This window comes from Zootoca vivipara, chromosome 12 (genome assembly GCF_963506605.1).
Source record: "Zootoca vivipara chromosome 12, rZooViv1.1, whole genome shotgun sequence".
NCBI lineage: Eukaryota > Metazoa > Chordata > Lepidosauria > Squamata > Lacertidae > Zootoca > Zootoca vivipara.
Window position 1 is genome coordinate 24,476,560 of NC_083287.1, and position 25,319 is coordinate 24,501,878.

The window sequence follows — 25,319 nt, forward strand, 5'->3', positions numbered from 1 at the left end:
GGGACCGATCGGAGGTCGGTCCGTCGTTTGTTCCCTTCCGCTGCAGAAACTCCGCCGCCGGGGCTGCGCGCACGGGGAGAAGGCGGCGAGTGGCTCCGCCAAGGACATAATGCAGAACAGACCCGCAAAGGAACCCCTCAACAGTCTTTTGCCATTAAACTCCAACTTTTACACCATGCACTTTTTGCACCCGTGTGTGTAATGATTACGTCTCCCCTCCAAACTAAACTAAATATAGGGCGGCACAGAGTTGGTGTGCCGCGGGATTTTTTTTCATAGAACAAGTGTGCCGTGGCCCAAAAAAGGTTGAGAAACACTGATGTAAGTAATGGCCTGCTAGCTTGCTTCCTAACATATCACTGGTTTGCTATTATTATTTCATGTTATAGCAAATTTCTAGAGACTAGATTATGAGTCTTTGTAAATTGTGCTTCTAAAGGAACCTTTGTTATTGCCAAATGCCAATGTGTTTGCATTATTAAGTTTGTTATGAATAAAAAATCATTTTAAGTTAGAGCTTAATAATTATTTCACTATTAATATACTTCTCCTTAATTATATTTCACTATTAATATACTTCTTAATTGTATTTCAGTTCAACAATTACTTTGTTAAAATACATATTCTGTTATGCGCAAATGGCTTTAGATACCTATTAGATCCATAAATTACCATATATTCAACACAAAAAACAGCTAGGTAGCCGTGTTGGTCTGAAGTAGTCAAAACAAAAGTGTGAAGAAGTGTGCATGCACACGAAAGCTCATACCTATGACAAACTTAGTTGGTCTCTAAGGTGCTACTGGAAGGAATTTTTTGTTTTTTTATTTTGTTTTGACAAAAAACAGCGACAGTTTGTTGTTGACAAAGGACAGCGGGACATATAAAGGGCCCCATTACCTTCAGTAGCTTAGGGCCTCATCAAAACTAAACCCGGCCCGCCCTGGATACAACAGACTGAAACGGATTTCAGTACTCTGAAGTCACTTCACCACCAGATGAAAAAAAAAATCGGCCCCCCTCCAACTGCCCCACCGCGCATGTTAGCAGTATGGAGGAGGCAACCCTAGCCATCTGGAGGGCACCAGGTTGTCCGGCGTAGCAGCAAGAGGCCCCGGCGCGAGGGGACGGAGAGAATCCGCCGGCGGAGAGGTGGAGCGGCGCAGCTTCTTTTTCTTACCCGCGTTAGCTCTGCCGACGTGATGGCGCGGGTGCTCGTTCCAGCAGTTGTCGCCGAAGCGGCAGTGGCCCTGCAAGAAGTAGTGGCAGACCTGGCCGGAGTTGCGCGCCATGGCGGCGCTTCCCTTGAGGCAGCTCCCGCCGCGAACTCCTCGAAAGCGAGAATATGAAGAACAGCCGCCGCCGCCTTGCGCACGACGGGAGGCTCTGCCTTCAGGGCTCGTGTTGATGACGCGCGGGCGTCGGCAGGCAGCCGGCTCGCGCGAGGAGGCCGAGCGCTTTCCGAACGGCTCTTTCCTAAGACGTCAGCAGCCCGGTGGCAGTTGGTGGAAACGAAAAAACATCAATCAGCTTCGGCGCGCGTAGAGCCGTTGGGAGCGGCAGTTGAGGAGCCGCGGCGAGGCTTCGAAGCGCCGTTTCCTCAGAGTTTTTTCCGCTCTTCCAAACTATGGCGTGACTTTCCAGAGACGACGACGTGTGGCAGCGCCGTCTTCCTGCCCAGGTCTGCGCAGCAACGGGGGCTGTTGAATTCGGTGGGGGTTTCTTCTCCTAAGAGAAAGCGGCGGCGGGTTAAGACCTCAGGCAGCACGGTAGCGGCGCGCTAAGAGAGGGCAAAACCCGTAAGCTTTCGTGGCACCGACATCGTCAGATGAGCTATTGTACCAAAAATGGCTTACAACACTATGAGTCTGTGTATGACAGAAATTTGGCAAGCACTATACGTCATAGTGCACTGTCAGCCCCAAAATGCTGCAGGGTTAGCTAGGAAACACACATGAACAGGTGTTATTCCGTCGCTCTCACCCTTAACTCCTCCTGATGGTGACTTTCCAGGTTCAGGGGACGCTCAAGTCTCTGATAGTTCCTGGGGAGCAAAAGCACAAAAAGGCTATTTGCTTTGTGTGGCAGCTATGGGCTTTTGGAAAACAACTACTCATGGGTGTAGCCAAGGGGGTTAGGTGCCGCCCCCAAATCAAGTAAATTAACAAAAAAATGCAAAGTACCTGAGGTTCTGCCACACTAACATAAAGCCTGCTACCCCAACATAAATCCTGCCTGCACCCATGGGACTCTTAGCCACTGTGGGAATCCTATTGCCTACTAGATGAGCCTTTTATACCAAGGCAGTAGGGTGGTTCTTACTTATTTATTACATTTACATGCCACCCTTCATCCAAAGATCACATGTGACTAAGTTCACATTAAGAGCCCTGAACAGTAATATAGAAATAAGATTATACATCAACATTTTGTTGTTTGATTTTGACTCTAAATCCAAATAGAGATGTGAGTGTGTCAATGTGGTTCTTTCTCTTTTCTTAAAGTTGTACCTTGTCTTTACTTGCTTTTTCTTCTTTGGAGACTCCAAATGATAGGAACCATTTCCCAGCAGCAATCACTTAACAAATATCCAAAGAGCACAGTCTGTTGTTCTAGGTTTAATTTATCGATAGCTACACCTCTACTTCTTAACTTTCAGTAGAGTTTAGATAGGTGCCTTTTTCAAACCATGCCTTTAGCTGTCAAAGAACAGCGGTATGAAATAGCAGAGATTAACCTTAATGAAAAGCAATGTGCACTGGAAGTTGGCTTCCATAGCTACCGGTACTACTTCCAATGCTAACGCGCGCACACACACACTTGAAAGTAACTTTCATGCACCTTGATTTCTATTCCTCACAACTCTATTGGCAGCATTCAAAAAGGTTGTTAAATGAGAGAAGTGTACAATAAGAGCACCCACAGATATGTGTTTGCTCCTTAGGTTCTATTTTTTTGTATTTTTTTACTATTATCCTGTTTCTCATATTTTAAGTCATACCCATAAAATAAGCCATAGCAGGATTTTTAAGCATTCAAGGAATATAAGCCATACCCCGAAAATAAGACATAGTGATAGGTGCAGCAGCAATGCCGGCCACGGCAGGAGGAGGAGGAAAAAAATAAGACATCCCTTGAAAATAAGCCATAGTGTGTTTTTTTGAGGAAAAAATAAATATAAGACGTGTCTTATAATATGAGAAACACGGTATTAAAATTTAAAAGCAGGTTAAATTAAAAATACATAATAGAACAGAATAAAATATGCAAAAACCAATAAAATCATAGGCAGCAGATTTACCCAAACACCTGGGTGAACTACTCTTCAACTGGTACCAAGAGTTGGTGCCACTTGTATTTGAGAAGCAAGTGAATTCAAGGCACCTGTAACAAGAATTCTTTTTTCCACCTTGGCACATACTGAATTTCAGGCAGATGTGGCAGGTAGGCAGGTCTATTTGAAGTCAAGGCAGGTCTATTTGAAAGCAGACACTCTTGTCAAATATTCTATTCCTTATTCTATTCTATGTACTACTTCATTGTCAGCCCTACAAATTGCTGCCTTCTTCCTCTACTTGTGTATTCATAAAATTTGCTTAGATTTCTTTTCTATCTTTTAATATGGATTCCCACATTAGAATGAGCTTTTCCTTGAAAGAATACAATTGGGAAAGGGCTGGAACTTTCTGGCTCTTCCCAACCAAATTAAATTTGATAGATCTTTTCTTACCAAAGATAATGCTACAGATTTTCCCTAAAAGATAGTCCAGGTTATAGAAATAAAGTCTCTTCACATATGTTAACATGGACTATTAAATGAACACTTCATGACCACCTTAAGAAAAACATATTTATTTAACCAAGTTTACTGACCACAAGCCTCACTGAGGTTTTAAAAAAAATTGCTTCTACTTAGCAAAAGTAATCAGTAGGCAAGGTTTATCAATACATTATTTGTTAATACACAAAAACAGTCCAAGAAAACTTGTTGCACCAAGTTCATTTACTAAGAACTGACAATGAATCAGTTTTGTCACACGATGTCTAGTTACGTAACAGGGATATACCTAGAATTAAGGAAAATGAGTGTTTTCATACTGGATGGTCCATATTTGGACTGATTGAAGTTAAATATGCACTATATGGGAACCCCCTTTAAAAACAAAAAAAGTTAAAAATAGCATCTGCTAGATTTGAATTTCTTATCAAATTATTCCATTTTTGGCAAAAGGTTTGAGGGGAAGGAAATACTTTAAAACAGAATAATATAAAAAGTGTGCTTCAGAATTTGTTTAAAGACCCAACACGAAAAAATAGTCATTTTAAAAAGTAGACTTCCATCACTCTGCAGGTATGTGTATCACTTTAACATAGTATTAAAGGCAGTATTACAAAGTATACAAAAATGTACTTTAAATAATATAGGATGTTCTCAAACTAAAGCACATATTATACCCCAAACATGTTTTTGCACAAGTCATAAGTCATTCACTTTGTCACATGTAAGCTTTTTACAGTACACACTATGCAGTTTTTGGAACTTCAGATGCATATTAAATCAGGCATGTAAAAAAATGGTATGAATTTTGATCTACTCCAATGAGAACAAGGAATTGGAAGGAACAGACATTCTAAACAAACTTATTTCCTGGGTTTTACTTTGGATACCCTACAACTTATTAGACTGCGATTAGGGACAAAACCAATGAATGGGAATTGCCTGGGCAAGTTTAGTTCCACTCCAACTATTCCTAACACATTTACTTTCTTTCTCCTGTAAATGAACCTTCTAGTATGTCCAGGTAGGAGACCATTTGTACCCTTGGACTCCCCCCAATGCTCCTGTAGAGAGGTGCAGTATGTACCCTCATCTGCACAGTAAATATTTTAGGAAGTAGATGCACTAATGAAAAAAGCATAATATCCCATGCACATGGTAGACAGGACATAGTGGAAACATACCATAGGTTTGTGGCTTTGCACAGATGGCATTAAGAACATGGAGGAGGGAGTAATTGCCTGTTGCCAGTCACCATTCCAGTTGCATGAAAGATGCTCATATAAGATATGCCCCTAGTTATCTGAGCCTGCTCAGTACCAGAAGAAGGTGCATAAATAGTTAGAAAGCACAATATGTTTCACTCAGTAACTGGATACCATCCTGTGGGGGATTTGCATTGAAGTAATGCAGTATATCTCTTTGTAGAACACATGTTTCAGCAGAACAGATGTTTGAGCAAAGTTACTCCAACTAATGGGTTTGTTTCATTCAGTTTTGCTACGTGAAGATTTTAATTATTTTAAACTCTGAAAAATGCAGGTGACTAAAAAAATTCTCTTGTTGGAATATTTCACAATATACTTAGACAGCAGGGTTTGTGGCAAAACTGCGCGCGTGCATCTTAAGGAAATTTCATGTGTCTTCAATCTAGGGTTGTAGATTCTTGAGTTACTTCCAAAAAATACAACTTTGACAAGCAAATCCACCTTATACACATAGTGGAGATAAAGTGAAGGATTTCATCCAAAAATTTTCTGTAGTACTGACATCTTGACAAGATGAAATTGAAACGCAGAAGCATCACAAGTAGCAATCCTGAAACCTTCATGTTTCTAGTGTCTCCTCATTTGCTCCACAAGTATCAACTACACAGATTAAACAGCTGGTCACTGGGAAAGCACGGACTTTAGAGTTGGCTATCCATTTATCAGTTTCAGTATTATATTCAAGGATGTGCCCCAAACGACCTACACCCTGAAAGCCTGCTAAGACATAAACTATGGAACCCACAGCAGCACATTTTACAGTCACACCTTTCCATGGCATGGGAGAGACCATCTTCCACTCATTTACTTTAATGTCATAATATTCCACATTGTCTAAGCCACCTTTAAAGAGAAAGGAAAACACACAGATAAGTATCAACCATGGTTTCTCAAACTTCAACATAGTGATCACTTGAGATACAGAATCCTTCCCAAGTAGAACTTTCTCTAGTATGGTGAAGTAAAAACAATAGCTGCAAGGATGGTTTGAAAAAATTAGCATCTAAAATTATCTGGGACTTAATAAACTGAGGAATGGAAACAAAATCCAAGGTCATAAAATAAGATCAAAGTTATTGCAGGGTGATAATTCCAAATTTACAGTGCAATCCTTCTAAATGTCTACTCAGAAGTAACTGCCACTGAATTCAATGGCACTTACTCTGAGGTACATAGGTATAGAATTGTTCTCTTAAAAGTCTTAATTTCCACTGCTTTAAGGAAAAATATTTTAATTTTGTATATAAATGCTATTTAACCCTATGCATAGGACAATCCCAGTCATGATGGATATATGCTTTGTAGATGACTTTCATATTTGGGAGAGTATGTAAAATTACAGTGTACTGGTAGAGAAGTGCTTATTTTTTATAAAAAAATACTCTACATGTGATACCATTAACAGCAAAACTGCAGGTCTGGAAAAGTCTAGTCAAACAGCAAACATATCATATTCACTCTTCCAGTGAGGCATGACTGCAAGACTCCTTCCACTAAACACCCTAAAAACATGCAGGGACACAGCTCATTCTTCCACTAAGCTGGTGGTCCAGTCAGCCTACTTGAAACTGTCACATCCCTCCAAAGTTGGCACAATTATTGGTACATCTTGCCTTTGGCACAGCAGATTTCAATAACAAATATTTAATAAAAAATATCAATTACCTAAGCCATTCTGTCCCCCAACGGCAAATATTTTGTCTTTCACAAACACAAGTCCATGATTTTTTCGGGCTTCAAGCATCGGACACAGTTCTGTCCACCTGAAAATATTTAAAGCATGTAATTTTAAAAACACGTTCACTCAGTTCCATACCCTAAGCAGTTCTTTTCCCATCAAGTATGGTAAATACCAAAGTAGCAGAGAAGGGAAATTTATAGTTAACTTATGATTTAGTTCCACTATTGCGAAAACTTGCCAGAGGAACTGTCAGTTAAAATGGAGCACAGATCTAAGCTAATTTTGGTCGCTTAAAAGCTCTTGCTCCTTATAAAAATATGTGACATAATAAACGTTAGAATATTAACAAACAAAATTCACAGCATCTGAAATATCTAAAAGGCTTTAAAACCTGATTTTAAAGTTTTAACTGACCTCCTAATGCAAGCAGTGAAAGAGCCTCACAAATCTGCCTGGGAAGGGCACTCCGGAAGAAGTTGCATTTGTGTAATTTGTAATTTTAGATGGTTAAACACACAATAAAATTAATTGAAATCAATACATACGTTTCTGTTGCTGGATCATAAACTTCACAGGAATTCAAGACTCTTCCAGAAACATTGTTTCCTAAACTTCCTCCGCATACGTATATGAGACCATTTGCCTCTACCATCCCATGACTGCATCGCTGAGTCAGCATACTGGGCTTTGTGTGCCAACTTTCTGTTCTCGTATCATAGCATTCAAACAAATATAATGCAGAATTTCCTTTAAATAAAGAGACAAGCAAAGTGATTTAGAGAATATTTGGAGATTCTATGAATTACATGCAACATTGCAATAAGGTCACTGTTGTACTTTGTCTTCTAGTGCAGCAGTTGAATGCTTCAAATGACGCTTCAAGCTGTACGGTTTTAAGATTATGTTCTCCAAAACAAGGTACGTGATCCTATATACAAGCAACCTTCCTGTGATACTGATAATCCTTAAAAAAAATTTTTTTCTATGCTATCTGCATCCAAAATACCCGTATATACTCGAGTATAAGCCAACCCGAATACAAGCCGAGGCACCTAATTTTACCACAAAAAACTCGAGTATAAGCCTAGGGTGGGAAATGCAGCAGCTACTGGTAAATTTCAAAAATAAAAATAGATACTAATAAAATTACATTAATTGAGGCATCAGTAGGTTAAATGTTTTTGAATATTTATTTCAAAGAAAAACACTAAACAAAAATCTTAGCTCAATCAGCAACCAAGTTAAAACAAAAGAGTTAAAATCCTTCAGATCTGGATTCCTCATCTGTATGCCCAAACAGAGCTTCAGCTGTAGCTGGTGTGAGGTTATATCAGCATAGACATTGTCATCATTACTGAGTTCGCAGTCATCACCATCACTGCTGTCGTTCTCATACAAAGCGCTGTCTTCACTGCCATCCATAGCATTCCAGACCTATAGGTAGGGTAACTGCCCTGCCTGGACCCTCCCTGCTTTCAGTTTCAGAAGCCCACTCTGCAGATATAATATCAAAGATGCCTCCTCCAGCCTCTGGCTGTATGCTTTGAAACCTCCTTGCATCAGTGTAAGAAACATGGGTGGGTGGTGCCGTCACAAACATGCTCCTGAGCCATTCCATGCGGCGACTGGCTTGGAACTACTGCCACACCAAAACCAAAAACCAAAAAAATCATTTTCGGTTCATTCCTGGTGGTGAGCTGTAACATGAGAACCTATGCCCCTTGAAAATAGACCATGGATTAAAGAGAATTAAGCTTTTGTTACTGTGGCTGTGGGCGTGTGACCACAGCTTCCCTACATGGATCTGCAAACTTCTCTGCCACCCTGTGGGCAGTTTGAGGGAGAGGGAGGGAAAGGCAATTTTATTTCTTCTTCCACAGCAGTCAGGAAAGTATAGCTGTTCTTTTTTTAAAAAGTTATGGATGTAATGAAGAGCAGCAGCAGGCCAGGGAGCCAGTGGTGGAATTTGGGATGAAAATTAGCTTTAGCAGGCCATGTTGTAAGATAAATGTTGGGGGCCTTTTCTTTGCAATCCCTTGGATTATGAATTTATTCTGTTGCCCAGCATAAAAGTAAAGGGACCCCTGACCATTAGGTCCAGTCGTGACCGACTCTGGGGTTGCGGCGCTCATCTTGCGTTGTTGGCCGAGGGAGCCGGAGTGCAGCTTCCAGGTCATGTGGCCAGCATGACAAAGCCGCTTCTGGCGAACCAGAGTAGCGCACGGAAACGCCGTTTACCTTCCCGCTTGGAGCGGTACCTATTTATCTACTTTCACTTTGATGTGCTTTTGAACTGCTAGGAGCTGGGACTGAGCAACGGGAGCTCACCCTGTCACAGGGATTCGAACCGCCGACCTTCTGATCAGCAAGCCCTAGGCTTTGTGGTTTAACCCACAGTGCCACCTGCGTCCCTATAAAAATCCCATACATATCCTATGCCCAGCATAAGATTGGGCAAATGTTTAAAGGATATAATACTGCTTGTACAGATTTGGTATGGGTGAAAGAGGCAGACTGTGATCCACCTATTAACACCTGCAAGGGCTCAAGCTGCTGAAGAGGTAAGACACACCTTTGCTAGGGGAAAAAACCCACCCAGATTGTCTCTTTAGCACTGTGAGGGGCTGTAGTAGAAATTTCAGAGAAGCCTCCACCTTTTATCCTCACAACAACCCTGTGAGGTAGGGTTGGCTGGGAGACAGTGCCTGGACCAAGGTCACCCAGGGAGATTCACGGCTGAGTGTGGGGATTCAAACCCTGGTCTCCCGAGTCATAGTCCAACACCTCTAACCATTACACCATACTGCTTCTCAATATTGCCGATATTAGAGCTCAAGGACACTTTCCAGCCGGTGAGAGTCACAAGGACATAGTCATTGTGAGGTTCACCACCCCGGAGATGGGATTTTCTTTGGCTTAGCTTAAGGATGCTCTTAGATTTTTCGTCTCCTAAGAGACCTTGTCATTCTGGCTTCCTGCGAGAGGCATGGTAAATTGCAATAAGGTTTATCTGTCTTGTTTTGTTTTGTTTTAACTGACGTTTCAGCTGGCATTAGTGCTGTGGCTGGCGGTATCTGATATATTGTTGAGAAGGCTCTAACTGCTTCTTCTTGGGTGAGTGTGTTCAAGCATAGGCATAGGGTTGCAGCCTGGGGGTGAGGTAAACCATGAAATCTTGCTATCTGTACCAGTTGTGCTGTAAGTTACACATAAATGTCAGAAATATATAGTACTTTCATTTCCAGATTTAGGTGGCTAAATGAAGCTAACATGACAAATATCCCTTCTAAAAATACACTCTGTTGTATACAATACCAGTTAGACTAGTCCAGGGGTCCCCAGACTTACCCGCCTACGGGCCGGAGGGTGGGAGAGTGCACGGCAGTGCGCATGCGCACACCCATTTACTGGCGCGGTGGGGCGCTTCCAGGCCGGAAAAATTGTCGAAAATTGTTTGTGTGCATGCGTATGGGCCTCCCCCGACCCGGAAGTGCACCTCCCCCGACCCGGAAGTGCACCGGAAATGACCTCTTCTGGGTCGGAAGAGGCCCATACGCATGCGCAGAAACGATTTTCGGCGATTTTTTTCAGATCTGGAAGCGCGCCGCAAGAGCGCGCAGCGGCAGGCGGGGGTTGCCGCGGGCCAGATTGGAAGGCCAATTGGGCCGCATCCGGCCCGGGGGCCGTAGTCTGGGGACCCCTGGACTAGTCCTATTGAAATTCAGGGGCATGACTAACTTAGGTCCATTAATTTCAAAGAGTGTATTCAGAATAGAACTTAGTTGGATACAGTTCACTGATTTTTGTTTTTGTTTTTTTGCTCTGTGTTTTAAGGCCCACATTAGATAAGCTGGCTTCCGAGTTTTGGCAGTGAGTGCCATTTCTTTTTAAAAGTAAAATTCAATGACATTAGGGTGCCACATGCGACTTCTACTTTACAGACCCACCAGCAGACCCTTCGAGTGTCTTACCTACTTCAGAACCACCAGATGTATATATTTTACCCTCTGCTGCACAAGCTGCAAGGCTATCCCGAGGTGTTGGAGGCCCCAGCTTCGAATACCAGCTGTCTTTCACAACATTGTAACAGTCCATTCGCTTTATAGGAAAAAGTTGGGAGCCGCCCAAAATATAAACCACGTTGTCCCAGAAAACACAGGCTGCATCCCTCCGCTTTTCAAAGGGACATCGGATGTCTGTCCAGCTGTAATCCTATATGAGAAAAGATAGAAGTTTGGGAGAGAATACTGCACTGTGTAAATTCTTCAGAATTCTGAGATTATTTATTTATTTGTCCAATGAAGCTGGAGAGGCATACATGGTTCTTCCCCTTTCCATTTTACCCTCAAAATTACGTTGCGGGGTAATTTAGGCTGACAGATGTGACTCTTAAAGTCATAGGAACTTTATAATGAAGTAAGGACTTCAACTTGCATCCCCCTAGTCTTAGTCCAACACTCTAACCACTAGGCTGTTATAAAAATGGACAGTACCTTAGTACACCACATTTGTATGTTGGGAAGTGATGTGGAGAAGAGCCTGTAAAGCTTTCTGCTATCTAGCTCCTGGTATTCCCGAGTGGCCTTTCCCAACCATCTGCCACTACAAAGATGATTTAGAAACCATTTTGCTCTGACGGGATTTTTAGTTTTCACAATTTTTTTCTCCCCTTGTAGCATGTCTTTGCTGTTTCACTGCATAGCTTTGATTGTTTTTAATGTTTTATGCAAACCGCTTTATGATGTCCACCTGAAAAGTGGTGTACGATATCTTAAATAAGTTTACGGAGCGGTGGAAAACTCGTTTCCATGTATTACAGTGTGTTTTGAAAAAACGGGCTTAGATCTAATAGGCCCTTGTTACTGTCTTTACCACTGTTTTATTACAGGTGGAATCCTGTCTACAGCGGATACACTGCTCAGACAACAACATAATTATTGAAAACTTCCTTCACACCCGTTTGCAGATATTAATTATGTTATTGTGTTATCTTCACATCTTCCTTACATTTGGGGCATCAACAATAATTAACTAGAGAGTAAGGGTGGAGAGGAGGGCAAAAGTAACTGAGAAACTGTTTTGAGAAACTCCTGGCTTTTATAATTTGGCTTGATTTTAAAATTCAGTAGATAAATGGAGTCAAGAAAGAGAACAGAACAATACAAAAAAGGGTTGAGAAGAAAATAGCAGATCTTAAGAAATATAATCAGATAAAATAGAACTGGGGAAAACTTGCTGTCATGACAACAAAGAACCCATTCTCTATGCTACAAATGATATATAATGTACCTTCAATTGGTTTGCCTGTAATAAACTACAGATGGTGCTGCAAAAAATACCAGCAGAGTCATCAGTAGGGTTGAAACATGTATACAAACACAGCCAAATTTGAGCAACTGGGATAAATTAATGGAAATTAATGCACATTCCAAGAACCAGATAGTTACAAAAAACAGTAAGATCCTAGCCATATCACAGTCAAAGATAAACACTACATTATTTTAAACTGCTTTCTTTTAAACTGCTTTTTAATTGTATTTTTTATTTTTTAAAAAAATGTTTTTAACTGTTTTGTGGGGTTATTCAGCTGTTTATGTTTATATTTTGTTTATGTATTTTGTGTTTTTATATTGTAATTTTACCTTGTGAACCACCCTGAGACCTGTGGGTATAGGGCGGTATATAAATTTAATTAATAATAAAAATAATATTGCCTGAGCCAGCATACTTGTGTATCACCTGTTGTATCAAAAACCTCAGGTATAAATAAGATGATCATCTAAACAAGATTCTGTTTATCTGCACTATCTCAATGGGATGTTCATGTGCTTTTCTCAATCTGGGTGCAGTTAGTCACATGTATTTAAAACAACTGATAGAGCATTTATCTGCCAATATGTTGAATTGCAGGGAGTAGGGGGGGAAATGACATTTAAAAATATAGTCAATAATCATTATAGCTTTCTAGTCCAGCAACACCTTGCACTAGCAGAAGCTGACAGAACATCTTCAAAAGATAGCAAGCATAAGATGACAATTCAGTAACTCCCACCCCAATAGACATTACTGAGGCACCACAGCAAGGTTTCTGAAAACCATGAAACAAGTAACCAATGCTCACTTTTAGGTTATTCAAATAAGAGGGGCATTCACTCCCACAAAGCATCCTTCTGACAGACTACTCCATTTGCTGAAAGGATTATTGGGCTTGGAGGACATACTTCCTCCAAGACCAGTTTTCCCCATTCCCCCTTTTGAATTTTCACAGGATCCAAATTTGTTACTTTAATAATGATCAACTATTGGGGATTTAAATTTGTAAATGACTATACAAAATAGAAATCTATTTCTAGCAACAATGAAAGCCCATACATAAGTGTAAGAAGCATCAAAGTTGCCATAGAAACCTCAAAATAGCTCTACATAAAGTTCCCTGTATCATCTTGCTATCCCTTGTTACATTGTTGCTTACAACCTGTCCTCCCACGATTTAACAACAAAACGCTTGTTTTGTGAAATTTCACAAGTGTAAGAACAAACTAATTTTATATCTATTCTCATATCTTTATCTGTAGCGATGAAACTTGTTATATAATGAAAGTGATGATGAATTTTTTGGCTACACACTATCTGCTCAAATTCTGAAAGATCAGAGCTACCTTTGGATTAAAATACCGACATGACTGTGGCTGTGAGCCACCAAACAAGGCAATGCGGTAATCGTGCTTTTTTCTTCGCGGGCGAGTGCCATCCACCAACTCTTCTCTGTCCTCTGGAGAAAGCAGATGGTATCTCATGCCACCTAAACCAGAAGGCACACACAATGATTCTAAGTAATTCTAAGAGAAATCTATGTTTCCAAAGCAAGGATGGACAAAAATTAAAGCCTGTTTTTAACCATTTTTCACAAATCGCATGCAACCTCTGAAATACAGAAAGGCTGCCACAAAAAAATTGATGAAGTGTCTTTAAAACATGTTTCTATATTCACGGATACGTATAAAGTACCTGTACAGTGAGACAAACTGATTACCATGGAATAAACTTCTCAGAATATTATGCCACTGAGTATGTCATCAAATATGTCAACATCCAATATGTTTTAAATAATCAAAGCTTAGTATCTATAAAATATTTCTCACTACACCTAAACAAGAAGACAGCTTAAAGGTTTTATTCAGTCTTTGCTTCTTTTTCTTTGTTTTGACTTAGCATATACTTGAGAAGCAGCCCGGATCTGCATTGAAGACACAGATGGTGGTGCGTAGGTTTACTGTTCTTCAACAGCTGAGAGAAATGTCATTACTCAGGCTATTTTTGTATAGATATTAATGTTCTTACCAATTATATCTGAAGCCTAAGAAATCTGAAACATACGAGCTGGTTTTAAAGGCATACCGAACTATTTTTTTCAGGTATTAAGGTGGCCTTTGGTAATGAATACTCTGGTATCTTCTATTTTGTATCTTACAGTGGTGCCCAGTTTTTTGAAATAAGTTACTTTAGCGAAGAGGAGGGTGGGATGATTTGGTGGGGGTGTTTTCCTGGGGTTAGATGAAAGGTGGATGGATGCTGGCTAGCCACCAACCCATGGCTGCAGTAACCAACAGAAGGAAAGGGGGAAGGAGGATGTTGATTATACTTGTCTTTGTACAGGATTCCCCAGATCATTGCTGCCAACCCCCCACTCATCTAAATAGGACACAAAAATCCTAGAGCACTTTCTTCATCTTCACTCCAGCTGGAACAAAAAGTGCACAAGGGCACAAAGACAAACAAAATGAACTTGAACTTGTAGCTAAGATTATCAACAGGAAATTCTACAACCAAGGTGCCAACATATAGAAGGTCTTCTACTATTATTCAGTAGTGGGGAAAACTGGAGTCAGACCTTGGTCCCAGACCATTTAGAGTTTAAAGGGCACACAAAAGAATTCAATTAGGCTCAAAAGCAAACGGAAAGATAGTTGAACTGGAGGACTATGTTCACCGTAGTTATTGGCATCTGTCTCAGGAGACAATGGAGGAGTGTGCCTTTAGGGGTCAAACCGTTGGAGAAATATGATGTCTTCTGTGGCTGTAGAGACCAATGCTGGAGAGACATGTTTTATTGCTGACTGACTGTCTCTAGGTACTCAGTCATCTCCAAGGGATTTCCACACTGTGGGATATTGCCATCATTCATGTCACGTTTGCATACCTCTTTGTAACACAGAGTTGGTCTGCCAATGGGCCTGGTGTCTGAAACCAGCTCCTTGTAGAGCATGTCTTTGGGGATCCTGCCCTCTTCCATTCTGTGGACATGCCCAAGCCAATGAAGACTTTGAGACAGGAGTGCGAACATGCTGGGAATGTGGGCTTGGGAGAGCACATCTTTGTTTGAGATTCTGTCCTGTCATGTGATGTCCCAAATCTTCCTGATATAGCAAAAGTGGAAGGCTTCTGGTGATTGCAAGTTGCACACGACTCACTTCCATAAAGCAGCGTGTTCAACATGCAAGCTGGGCTGCCTGCTTCAATGGGTGCTTGGAGCTCAGAGTATCACTCAACAAGCACCAGGAGAACTACTGCACCACCAGAACTACTGTAAAGGTAAAGGTAAAGGGACCCCTGACCATTAGGTCCAGTCGTGACCGACTCTGGGGTTGCGCGCTCATCTCGCATTATTGGCCGAGGGAGCCGGCGTATAGCTTCCAGGTCATGTGGCCAGCATGACAAAGCTGCTTCTGGCAAACCAGGGCAGCACATGGAAACGCCGTTTACCTTCCCGCTGTAGCGGTTCCTATTTATCTACTTGCATTTTGACGTGCTTTCGAACTGCTAGGTTGGCAGGAGCTGGGACCAAGCAACAGGAGCTCACCCCGTCACAGGGATTCGAACCGCCGACCTTCTGATCAGCAAGCCCTAGGCTCAGTGGTTTAACCACAGCGCCACCTGGGTCCTGTTATACAAATCAATGGTGCAATTGCACTTGGAATGTTATTTAGAGTTCTGGTTGCCTCACCACAAAAAGGATAAGAGTTGGAAAGGGCTCAGAAAAGGGCAACCATGATCAAGGGGATAGAGCAATTCCCATAGAAGGAGAGGTTGCAGCATTGGGGCCTCTTTAGTTTAGAGAGTAAGTAAGTAAGAGGTGACATAGGTAAAGGTAAAAGGACCCCTGACCATTAGGTCCAGTCGTGACTGACTCTTGCGTTATTGGCCGAGGGAGCTGGCGTACAGCTTCCAGGTCATGTGGCCAGCATGACAAAGCCGCTTCTGGCAAACCAGAGCAGCACACGGAAATGCCGTTTGCCTTCTCGCTGTATCGGTACCTATTTATCTACTTGCACTTTGATGTGCTTTTGAACTGCTAGGTTGCCAGGAGCTGGGACCAAGCATGGGAGCTCACCCCATCACGGGGATTCGAACCGCCGACCTTCTGATTGGCAAGCCCTAGGCTCTGTGGTTTAACCCACAGTGCCACCCGCGTCCCCAAGAGGTGACATAGAAGTGTATAAAATGAACCATGGTATGGGGAAAGTGGGTACAAAAAAGCCCCCCCCCATCTCATAACACAAACATGGACAACCAATGAAGCTAAATACTGAGGATTCAGGACAGACAATAGTAGTTCTTTACACAGTACACAGTTATGCTATGGACTTCACTCCCACCGGCGGCCGTGATGGTGACCAACTTGGATGGCTTTAAAAGATGGTGATTTATGGAGGATAAGGCTATCACTAACCACAAAGGCTATGCTCTGCCTCCACAATTGGAGGAAGTATGCTACTAGTTGCTGGAAAATGCAGGAGGGGACACTGCTCTTGAGCTCAGCTCCTGCCGTTAGGCTTCCCATAGGCATCTGGTTGGCCACTGAGAACAGGATGTTTGACTAGATGGGCAACTGGTCTGATTGATCCAGCAGGCTCTTGTAATTTTATGAAACTCTGAAGTGCCCCATAATTGCTTGAAGCTGACCCATAATGACAAGGCATTTCTTTATTTTGGTATCCACTGTTCAAGGCTGAGACACACAAATGAGATTTTTGAAGTTGGGAGACGCTGGACCATGGAGCTTACATAGTCTGCAATTTATTAGACATAGTTCTAATTGCAGGAAATAGAATGCCAACATTGAGGGCTACTAGTCAGCTTTGATTCAGCTTCTTGGCACAGAGAGAACAGGGTTAATCCTACCTTTCTTTTGTATTTACATGCTAAAGTGCATTTAAATGGAATAAGCAGTTCTTAAAGAAAAACTTTACAGAGAGTTGAGACAACACAGAAGATAAACTTACTGATAACCATTTTGAGGCACTCAGGGTTGTCCTGGATAAGTGGCTCAGCTTGTACTGTTTTACTGAGGAAATTTTTTGAAATTAAAGGAAACCTGACTTTAGCAAGAATGTCAACCATGTAAGGCTGACGGTTTGGCTCGTCATACTTCAGCCACCTGACGGCAGCATCATAAACCTAGAAATAAGAAAGAAAAATATATCTGTGTACTTACAGTAGCAGCCATCTATAGAACCAGGAAAGTGATATCTCAGCTGTTACAAAAAGGAAGTCTAATTTAGGATCTTCAAAGGGCTTTTAAAAATAATTACTTGCTATATCTTCTATTGCCAGTTAGATGGGTTTAAGTCCCTCATTCAGGAATGGCTAAGAAGAAATCCCGAATTTAAAAGCTGCTGCTGATCTCCCGAGATAAAAAAATTCAGAGCCATGACTATTCAGATTTGTGAAACTATACTGTAAACAACAGCTGAACTAAGATAGACCAATTATTACATAGTGAACATGCATGTGTAAATTGGAGTGAAATAACTCACAGGGCTGCCACTTACCTGGAAAATAAAATTTTACTTCTAACATATTTCAGCTACTGAAGCAATTTTTATGTCCCACCACACTAAATGGGATCCACCACACTGAAAGGATCTAACTCTGTTTCAGTGAAAAGTTTACACTTTCTTGAAGCAATTAGATAATGTGGAAAAATCCCAGATGCTATGCTAATACCTTTTGGTCCTTCATAGTAACCACTCTCAATGTTTTTAGAAAAAGTCGCTTCAACTGTCAAACACATTACTGACCATGATATCCAAGAACGAGACAGAAAACCAACTACAAAACTGAGAAAACACCACAAACAGCAAAAAGCAGGGGAAAATACCAAATGCCAGAAAGTCTCAATCTGTTTTCAGTCTCAATCTGTTTTGGAACAAAACTTTCCTTGAGGGCACTTTTTAATCAGCATTTCTCATAAAAAATATAGGATACTATAGTGACTCCTACTTCAAGCACCTGATGTTCCAGCCTTTTTTCCTGCCAAAAATTAATCAAATACTGATCCTTCAGTTTTGATGCAGTTAAGCGCTCCTATATTTGAGGCCCTTCTGTTTTTCACATTACAACTCCCCATGCCACTGCTCCATTAAGTCATTTGACTTTGTGAGGAGATGAGACCTGAAAAGCTGGAGAATCTGGTTGGAAATCATACAGGCACTAAAAGTTCTGCCAGCAATTATTTGCATTCCACTTTTGACAGGAAATATTTCCATACAGATTGCATATTTACAGCAAGATACCTGAAAACACAAATCCTTATTTCAGATGCAAGACTAAAGTAGCTATGAAACTGGACCCTCACCTGATCTTCTGCTCTTACAGTTAGCGTGTCTTGATTCAGGAGATGTGTTACACGTTTAACATCTAGCTGCAGAAACTCGTCTGTCTTGTAAACCTCTGTGAAATGTTGGTGGATAAAGTCATCTGCAGTAGCCTTGAGCTCTGGGCAGTCAAGACACTCTGCTAACACACTTATACCTAGTGCAAGATAGTAAAAAATTATGAAAAGATGTTTTAAAATTCATGAAAAAGCATATTGGTTGGAATTAAACATTGTGCTCTTACGAATGTTCCATCTGCACAAGCATTGCAGCTTGCTAAATGGAACACTCACTCTTGCCCCCACTCTTTTGCTGTTCTGGGGGTTATCCCAATTCCCTCCAGCCAGTTTCAGGGCGGGTATGGGAGAAGTAAAGGGGGGAAGCCCCCTTGCGCAGAGTTTCTGTTGATAGAGCAGAATGCTGCCCGTTTTTAAAGTTTTTTTCTCTTCAGTGGCAAAAGCAATGACCAAAGTAGTTATCTTGAGAAGTAAAATAATTGATGAAATCTATGAATTTGTCATGCACTAAGTACTAGAGAGACAATGATGTCATGTTAGCAACTTGGAAGAAAGTCTTTAACAGTAGTCACATTCTATAGAAGACAATAGTTCAGTCTGGCTTATCTGAAAGCTAATCAGAGGTGGCAGGCACTGTAGCAGTAATATACACATGACAAAAATACATTTTCAAATCATAAAACTTGTTTTCCAATAGAATAATACATGAAATGTATCATTAGCAAGACTGTCCTAAAAATTGAATAATCAAGGACCCAAAGTGCCAATTTTGAAAAATATCAAGAGTTTTTAGAAACAATATAGAGTGAGCCATCTTACCAAGACAATTTGAAGCATCAACTTGCTCTTTTAAGAAGTCCACACACATTTTTTTCACAGGTTCAATTTGATATTGATTTGCGGCATCTAACAATGACTGGACATTGTTGCTGTTTACAGAAATTCTGAAAAAAGTAGCAACATTACTATGACCAAAACATTTTCAACAAGAACTGGGAACATGATAATACACATAGCTAGATTAAATTAGGATTTTCAACCACTAGAACAGCAACACAATATGTTACAGGCAGATACAGTAGTACCTGTTGAACATATAATTAAAATAGCATTAATTCACTTAACAGCTTTTCTGGGCTTCACATAAATAAATAAATAAACCTACCTTGCAGTATAAGCAAACTCCACAAGCTGCTCAATAATATCTGGCTCTGCATCTTTTAACTCCACTTCATAAGATTTTGATTCAATCATATTTGCTGCAATTAGATACATAACACCATCATCTAACCTGAACAACAATTCCACCCCTGCACCCACATCTCAAAGGACCTGCTGCTCTAATTTAAGGGGGGGGGAAACAGTTGCAATGGAAGTTGTTAAGCGAACTTCAAGACAGTCACAGAGATCAGTTATGAGCAACAGAACCTAGAACTGGCCAAGCTGGAATCTAGATTTAAATATATTAAAAACTGTTTTCCTAATTCCGTCTTACTTATAGAAATCTTATTTACAGAAAAACAAGTACACTAAGAATAGGTGTATCAAGAACTTCTGGTCTCACAAAACTACATCCCAGTCTTACATACATTTCAACCCAGCTCAAGGTTTGTCTCTATATAAAATAGGAATGGGAACCTGTGGTCTTCCTGTTGGTCAACTCCCATCATCCCTCACTATTGGCTGTGCCAGCTGAGGCTGATGGGAGAGACAGTCCAAGAACATCTGGAGGAATACAGGTTTCCCGGTTCTTGATGTAAAAATTAAAAAAGATGAATTAGTGTGGTATGAATGAGTTCTGACCTAAGAAACATCTGCACCTAAAGTTAAATAAAAAGAGGGCACCTTCTTTTGCTCTAGAGCCCATTTTTAAAGACATTTAAATATTAAGCTTAGGGGTCGCAAATATGCCAGTCTCTCTGAAGCAGGTGTATTTTTGGCAAGTCTTATTATATACTGACTGCATGTGAGAGTTTTAGGAAGACAAGTGGAAATTCAGTGGCTTCACTGGTTCACATGTATGACATGGCAAAGCAGTGTGTGACCGAGATCATGGGTGCTTTACTTCTCCCTTGACATTTTAGGTCAGTGCAGTGGCAGTTAAGCCATGTTTTTGCTAAGTGTGTTGTCTGAATCTGGGGCTGTTGTTAACACCTGTCCTCAACCATTTGTGGCCAAAGCTTGTCTACAAGTCATGATTGAGGAGAGACCTGAACTATGATCCAGGGGTTGGATGACACACTAAGCCAAATCTTGATTTAGCTGCTGTACCAACCTAAAAAGCCTAGGAAGAAGCAAAGTGGCACCAATCGTCTTCTTTGAAGACAGCATATTCATGCTAAGCCATGGTTTAGCTTAAGGCTGTTCTCCTGCATGGTGCTACTAAACCGCAATTAGGCTGACAGTTGGACAAGCAACAGAGATGGAAGACAAGGAAGAAATATCACTGTAAAGATAATTGGACAAGATTCAAGAGCTTCTACGTATACGTTATTAAACCAAAACTTCCTTTCTTTGCAGGCCCACAATGTTATAAACTCAGTACATAAGCTTGTTGCCAAATGGTACCTTGAATCTATTGTAGGTTGCAGTTACCACAACAGAATGTCTTATCTGCCAGGGGGTTGGACTAAATGACCCTCGGAGTCCCTTCCAACACTACAATTCTATGATTTCAATGAATTCCTTGACTGTAGCTTGCTCTTACAACAATCCACTTGTCCCAGTATGCAAGAAGAAGAAACACACAGTGGAAATTGTATTCACTATGGACTAAGACAGAGGTTTTTTAATTGCGGTCGCCAACCTGGAGCCCAGAAATCTCCACATAGTCGCAATTGGACCTGTGCCAGTAGCAAAATGCGCCTAGCTAATTTTGAGCACTGCTGGTCAGTAGGTGATGAAGATTTAAACCAGTAGAAGTTGAGTTAGCTGAAGACTTACTGGTAAACATCAAGTTAAAGAAGTGACTTGCTGAAGCAAGTACAACACGATGAGCTGGGATCTTCCTTTCCTGGACCATGAGAATGACATCACAGAGTGTTTTCTAGCACAAAAAAGTCAAAATGACAAAGCATGTAATATTTCATAGCTTCAAAGAAATGTGTAGAAATTCTTATTTTTTTGCTAAACTAGAGACCTACAGAAATGTACAACAAATACTATTGAGACAAAATCACCATTTTTCAAAGGAGCTCAAGGCAGTGTATGTGATTCTTCCTTTCCTCACTTAATCCTCACAACCACCCTGTGAAGTAGGTTAGGCTGAGAGGCAATGACTGGCCCAAGTTCATCCATTGAGCTTCATAGCTGGTGAGAATTGAGACTCTGGTCTTGTAACTGAATTACATTAACATGAACAATTACAATTTTGCTGCTCTTCAGCTCCAAGTATGTGAGATTTTTGTATACAGTTTGGCAAACCTACGTTGTAAAACTATGCCTATCTACTCAGAAATAATTCTTACTTAGTTTAATAGGGCTTACTTCCAGGTAAGCATGTAGAGGATTGCAGGCTTAATACTGTAGCCAACAATACATACTTAAAATAGCAGTCATTGTCCCAAATGCTTATGGGAGGTCTAAATAGAAACAACTAGAACATTTGCTTCTTTCTTTATTGTCATTTCCACAGTAGACCAAAATAGCAGAGTGACTAATGTGTTAGTTAAGTTGCTTTTAAATGAGACCAGGTTCCTGAAAAGTACTCTGCTTATACTTTAATGGATGCTCTCATTATTCTGGCCTCATTTAAAAGCTGCTGAATTAATTTCTAAACGTAGAAAAAGAAAGACATTGACAATTATTTTTCTCTGTTGTGGAAATGACAATGAAGGAAACTTAACATTTTCCAGTTGTCTCCATTTAGACCTCCAACTATTTGGGAGAAAGACTACCATTTATGTGTTTATCGTTGCTAGAATATTAGCCAATGTGTGTAGCATTTTTAACTTGAAATGTATATAAGCACCTCAAGGCAACTGAACAAGAACAAGCTGTTACTGAGCTAAAATATGTTAATGATCTTAAAATTGGTACCGTACAGTAGCAGCTCTAGCAAGTGATGACAATACAAATCACTACTAAAGCAGATTATGAACAGAGAATTGGTTGTATTCAACTCGGTGCAGACCCATTGAAATTAGGTAATGTCCATTACATAGGATTAATTGTAATAGGTCTACTCTGAGCAAAAGGTGAATACAAGCCACAGGTTAGCAAGGCAAATATGCCTCATAGATCAGTAGACTGGTACTACCCAAACACATCTGTTAAGTACACAATTGAACTAGCAGTTTTCACCCCAGTTTCATAGTCATACACTAGTCATATTCACTGAGCACACAACTATAACTTGTACCTTCTGGAAGGAGGCTGATGGTGAAGGTGTTACCTCCAGTCACTATTTCCACTACAGCTTGCCAGCATTTGTAATGCTCCAACCCCTACAGCCTGTTAACAGTTGTTCTGGTAATAGCTTTCCTGCACAAAAAGATAGATATTAACTCCTATGCCAGGCATAGGTAAACTCGGCCCTCCAGATGTTTTGGGACTACAACTCCCATCATCCCTGACCACTGGTCCTGTTAACTAGGGATGATGGTAGTTGTAGTCCCAAAACATCTGGAGGGCCGAGTTTGCCTATGCCTGTCCCATGCTGTTGTGATCATCTTTCTGTATCTCTAGAATACTATCCTCTTGGGCGACATATGCTAGAGATAAAGGGAGATGAATCTGAATTAGGTTTACACATTTGCCAGGGTAACAGAAGTTGAGAATATTCTCATTTTCCCCCAATGCATCCTTGTGGGTGGAACATCAAAGAGCTACACCAGATAAATGAGCAAAGAATGCAACGGGATTCATGTCTTGGCTTCACATCAACTGCTCTGTGTACCAGAAATCTATTGCAGCATGGTAGATAAGTGCCCAAATATAAATCCCGATGCTGCTCATTCAAATCTCGCCTCTAACAGGAACTCATCAGGTAGTCAAGTTACATGAAAGGAGATTCCTTCTAAACACATGGAAAAACTTTCCCGACTGTAAGATCTGTCAGTGAAAGTCTTCCTCGGGAGGTTGTGGGCTCTCCTCCTTTGGAGAGGTTGGATGCCCATCTGTCACAGACGCTTTAAGATTCCAACGTTGCAGGCGGTGGGAGTAGATGACCCTTGGAGTCCCTTCCAACTCTACAATTCTATGATTCTTCGGCAAGGCGTCATCCGCGAGCCTCGTCAGCCATCCCACACCTCTGCAATATGGGAGTCCTTACTGGCCTACTTTACAGGACTGTTGTAAACAGAAACAAAACAATGGCAAGCACTTTGTGTTAGCTATGACCCCACCCCGCCATGGGTTTCTTCTCCTACAACTCCTCCGGGTACACAAATGCCCAGGGGCCAGGCTCGTGGTCAAAACCACTGGGGGGGGGTGAAAGAGAAATAGAAACATGTTCTTATTGGACCCCACAGGTCAAAGAGCCCTAGGAGGCCGGCCACCCCACGCCCCGCCTTACTTGCTTCCTCATGGTGTTCATGACCCCCATGAAGCTGGCCAGCAATTTGGCTTCTTCCCGGGCGGCGAGTTTCTTCTCGGTCTTCTTTTTGTTGCTTTTCTCCGAAGCCGAGGCCGCCATGCTCCCTTCCCTCGCCTCCCTCTCGCCGGCGACGAACCGAAGGCTTCCCGAACCGACGCCCGGTCATAAACGGCAGCCAGGCTCCAACGGCCAAAGCAAAGCGGCAGCCCCGACCTCGCTCTGCAAAAAAAGGTCCCCCTCCGCCCAGCAGTTGCAGGCCCTCTTCCCACCCCTCCGACACCCCCAAATATAGGCTCCCCTGGCCAATCAAGAAGCAGCACGCGGAATCGCTGTCCGCCAACACAAGTCCGCCCCTTCTCGGGAGCCGGCGAAGATTCAGCGGGTGGGAGAGGTAAACAAAGAAGGAGCCGGCGCGCCGTGACGTCACGCCGAAGCGCACGACCTGCCCGAGACAATTAGAGCAGGGGAAGCGACGAGGTGGAGAGTTCTGGGTAGGCGCCAGGTGCGCATGCGTGAATGTGGGCGGGCAGGTTGGTCCCTGAAGTGTGTCAAAGGAGCACGAGTTTTCCCGAGAAGGGTGGGCCGCTCAGTTGCCCAGTATAGATACACTCAGGATTGTAGAGGTACGCCTCTTTCTTAAAGGAGGTGGCTCGGCAGAACACAAGAAAAGCATTGGCCCGTTTATGGTCTGCGCTGCTTGCCGGAGGCTCCGCTCAGTTTCCCCCAGTTCTAGATGGGAATGGCAGGGGTTGAAACCAGGATCTTCTTCTTCGGCATGCGAAGTACGTGCAGATCATCTGAAGGCATACAGTAATCCAGATGTGGTGGTGGAGGAGGAGGAGGAGGAGAAGGAGGAAGGTTAACATGCATCCCCAGTAGGGGCTGAGCTGGGAGCAGAGGTTTAAAACTCCAACCGCCCCAGCACCCTACTTTAATTCTTGGAGGGAGCGAGTGGCACTGTTTGTCTAAACCACTGAGCCTCTTGGGCTTGCTGATCAGAAGGTCAGTGGTTCGAATCCCTGTGACAGGGTGAGCTCCCGTTGCTCTGCCCCAGCTCCTGCCAACCTAGCAATTTGAAAGTGTGCCAGTGCAAGTAGATAAATAGGACGGGAAGGTAAATGGTGTTTCCCTGCGCTCTGGTTTCCGACATGGTGTTCTGTTGCACCAGAAGTGGTTTAGTCCATAGCTGCCAAGTATCCCGTATCCGCCGGGAAAACCCATTTTTTCTTACTGTTTCCCGGCGGTATCCCGTTTGGCGATAAATCCCGGCATTCTCCCTTAAATTCGCTTCTTCCCGGCGGCCATTTTTCTGGTGCCGCTTTGTCCTTCTATGGGCACCAGAAAATGGCGCCGCCGGCGCCGGAAGTCGCTTCCGCGCATGA

At 41.9% G+C, this 25,319-nt stretch overlaps 2 protein-coding genes and 1 long non-coding RNA gene across 8 annotated transcripts in view; 1 reads left to right on the top strand and 2 right to left on the bottom strand.

Moving 5' to 3' along the window:
• The window catches only part of NUP42 (nucleoporin 42), a 13,889-nt gene extending 12,473 nt beyond the window's left edge, over positions 1–1,416 (bottom strand). Inside the window, exon 1 of the mRNA XM_035129130.2 lies at positions 1,181–1,416. Coding sequence (XP_034985021.2) covers positions 1,181–1,292 — 112 coding nt within the window. The 5' untranslated portion in view covers positions 1,293–1,416. The remainder of the gene's footprint in view (positions 1–1,180) is intronic.
• On the top strand, positions 1,406–13,613 carry LOC132592856 (uncharacterized). Of its 2 annotated transcripts, XR_009558386.1 has the most exons (3): positions 1,421–1,681; positions 7,577–7,645; positions 9,028–13,613. It is a non-coding gene; the product is annotated as an uncharacterized LOC132592856 (long non-coding RNA). The 2 variants fall into 2 exon arrangements; XR_009558385.1 differs by having other exon boundaries at positions 1,406–1,681; positions 7,577–13,613.
• Positions 3,833–24,456, bottom strand: KLHL7 (kelch like family member 7). 5 transcript variants are annotated; one of them, XM_035129128.2, is made up of 12 exons: positions 23,917–24,052; positions 22,762–22,883; positions 21,345–21,447; positions 19,567–19,660; positions 19,221–19,345; positions 18,366–18,541; positions 17,011–17,185; positions 13,387–13,529; positions 10,699–10,939; positions 7,273–7,474; positions 6,712–6,809; positions 3,833–5,889 (listed from the first exon to the last, which is right to left on the bottom strand). In XM_035129128.2, exons 3-12 carry the CDS (start codon positions 21,421–21,423, stop codon positions 5,606–5,608), a joined length of 1,617 nt encoding a protein of 538 aa, XP_034985019.1. In that variant the 5' UTR covers positions 21,424–21,447; positions 22,762–22,883; positions 23,917–24,052; the 3' UTR covers positions 3,833–5,605. The 5 variants fall into 5 exon arrangements, with proteins under 5 accessions (XP_034985019.1, XP_034985016.1, XP_034985018.1 ...); XM_035129125.2 differs by lacking the exon at positions 22,762–22,883 and having other exon boundaries at positions 23,917–24,456; XM_035129127.2 differs by lacking the exon at positions 23,917–24,052 and having other exon boundaries at positions 22,762–23,908.
• Positions 24,457–25,319: the final 863 nt, after the last annotated feature.

What these genes read in the sequence shown, in the direction of transcription:
- KLHL7 (XM_035129125.2), bottom strand. Translation starts at nt 24,036, where the DNA reads ATGGCGGCCTCGGCTTCGGAGAAAAGCAACAAAAAGAAGACCGAGAAG. An exon ending in CTTTAACTTGATGTTTACCA is followed by an intron (nt 19,661 to 21,344) that starts GTAAGTCTTCAG and finishes ATCTAATTGCAG; the next exon opens with CAAATATGATTGAATCAAAA. An exon ending in GTGCCTCAAAATGGTTATCA is followed by an intron (nt 13,530 to 17,010) that starts GTAAGTTTATCT and finishes CTTCTGGTTTAG; the next exon opens with GTGGCATGAGATACCATCTG.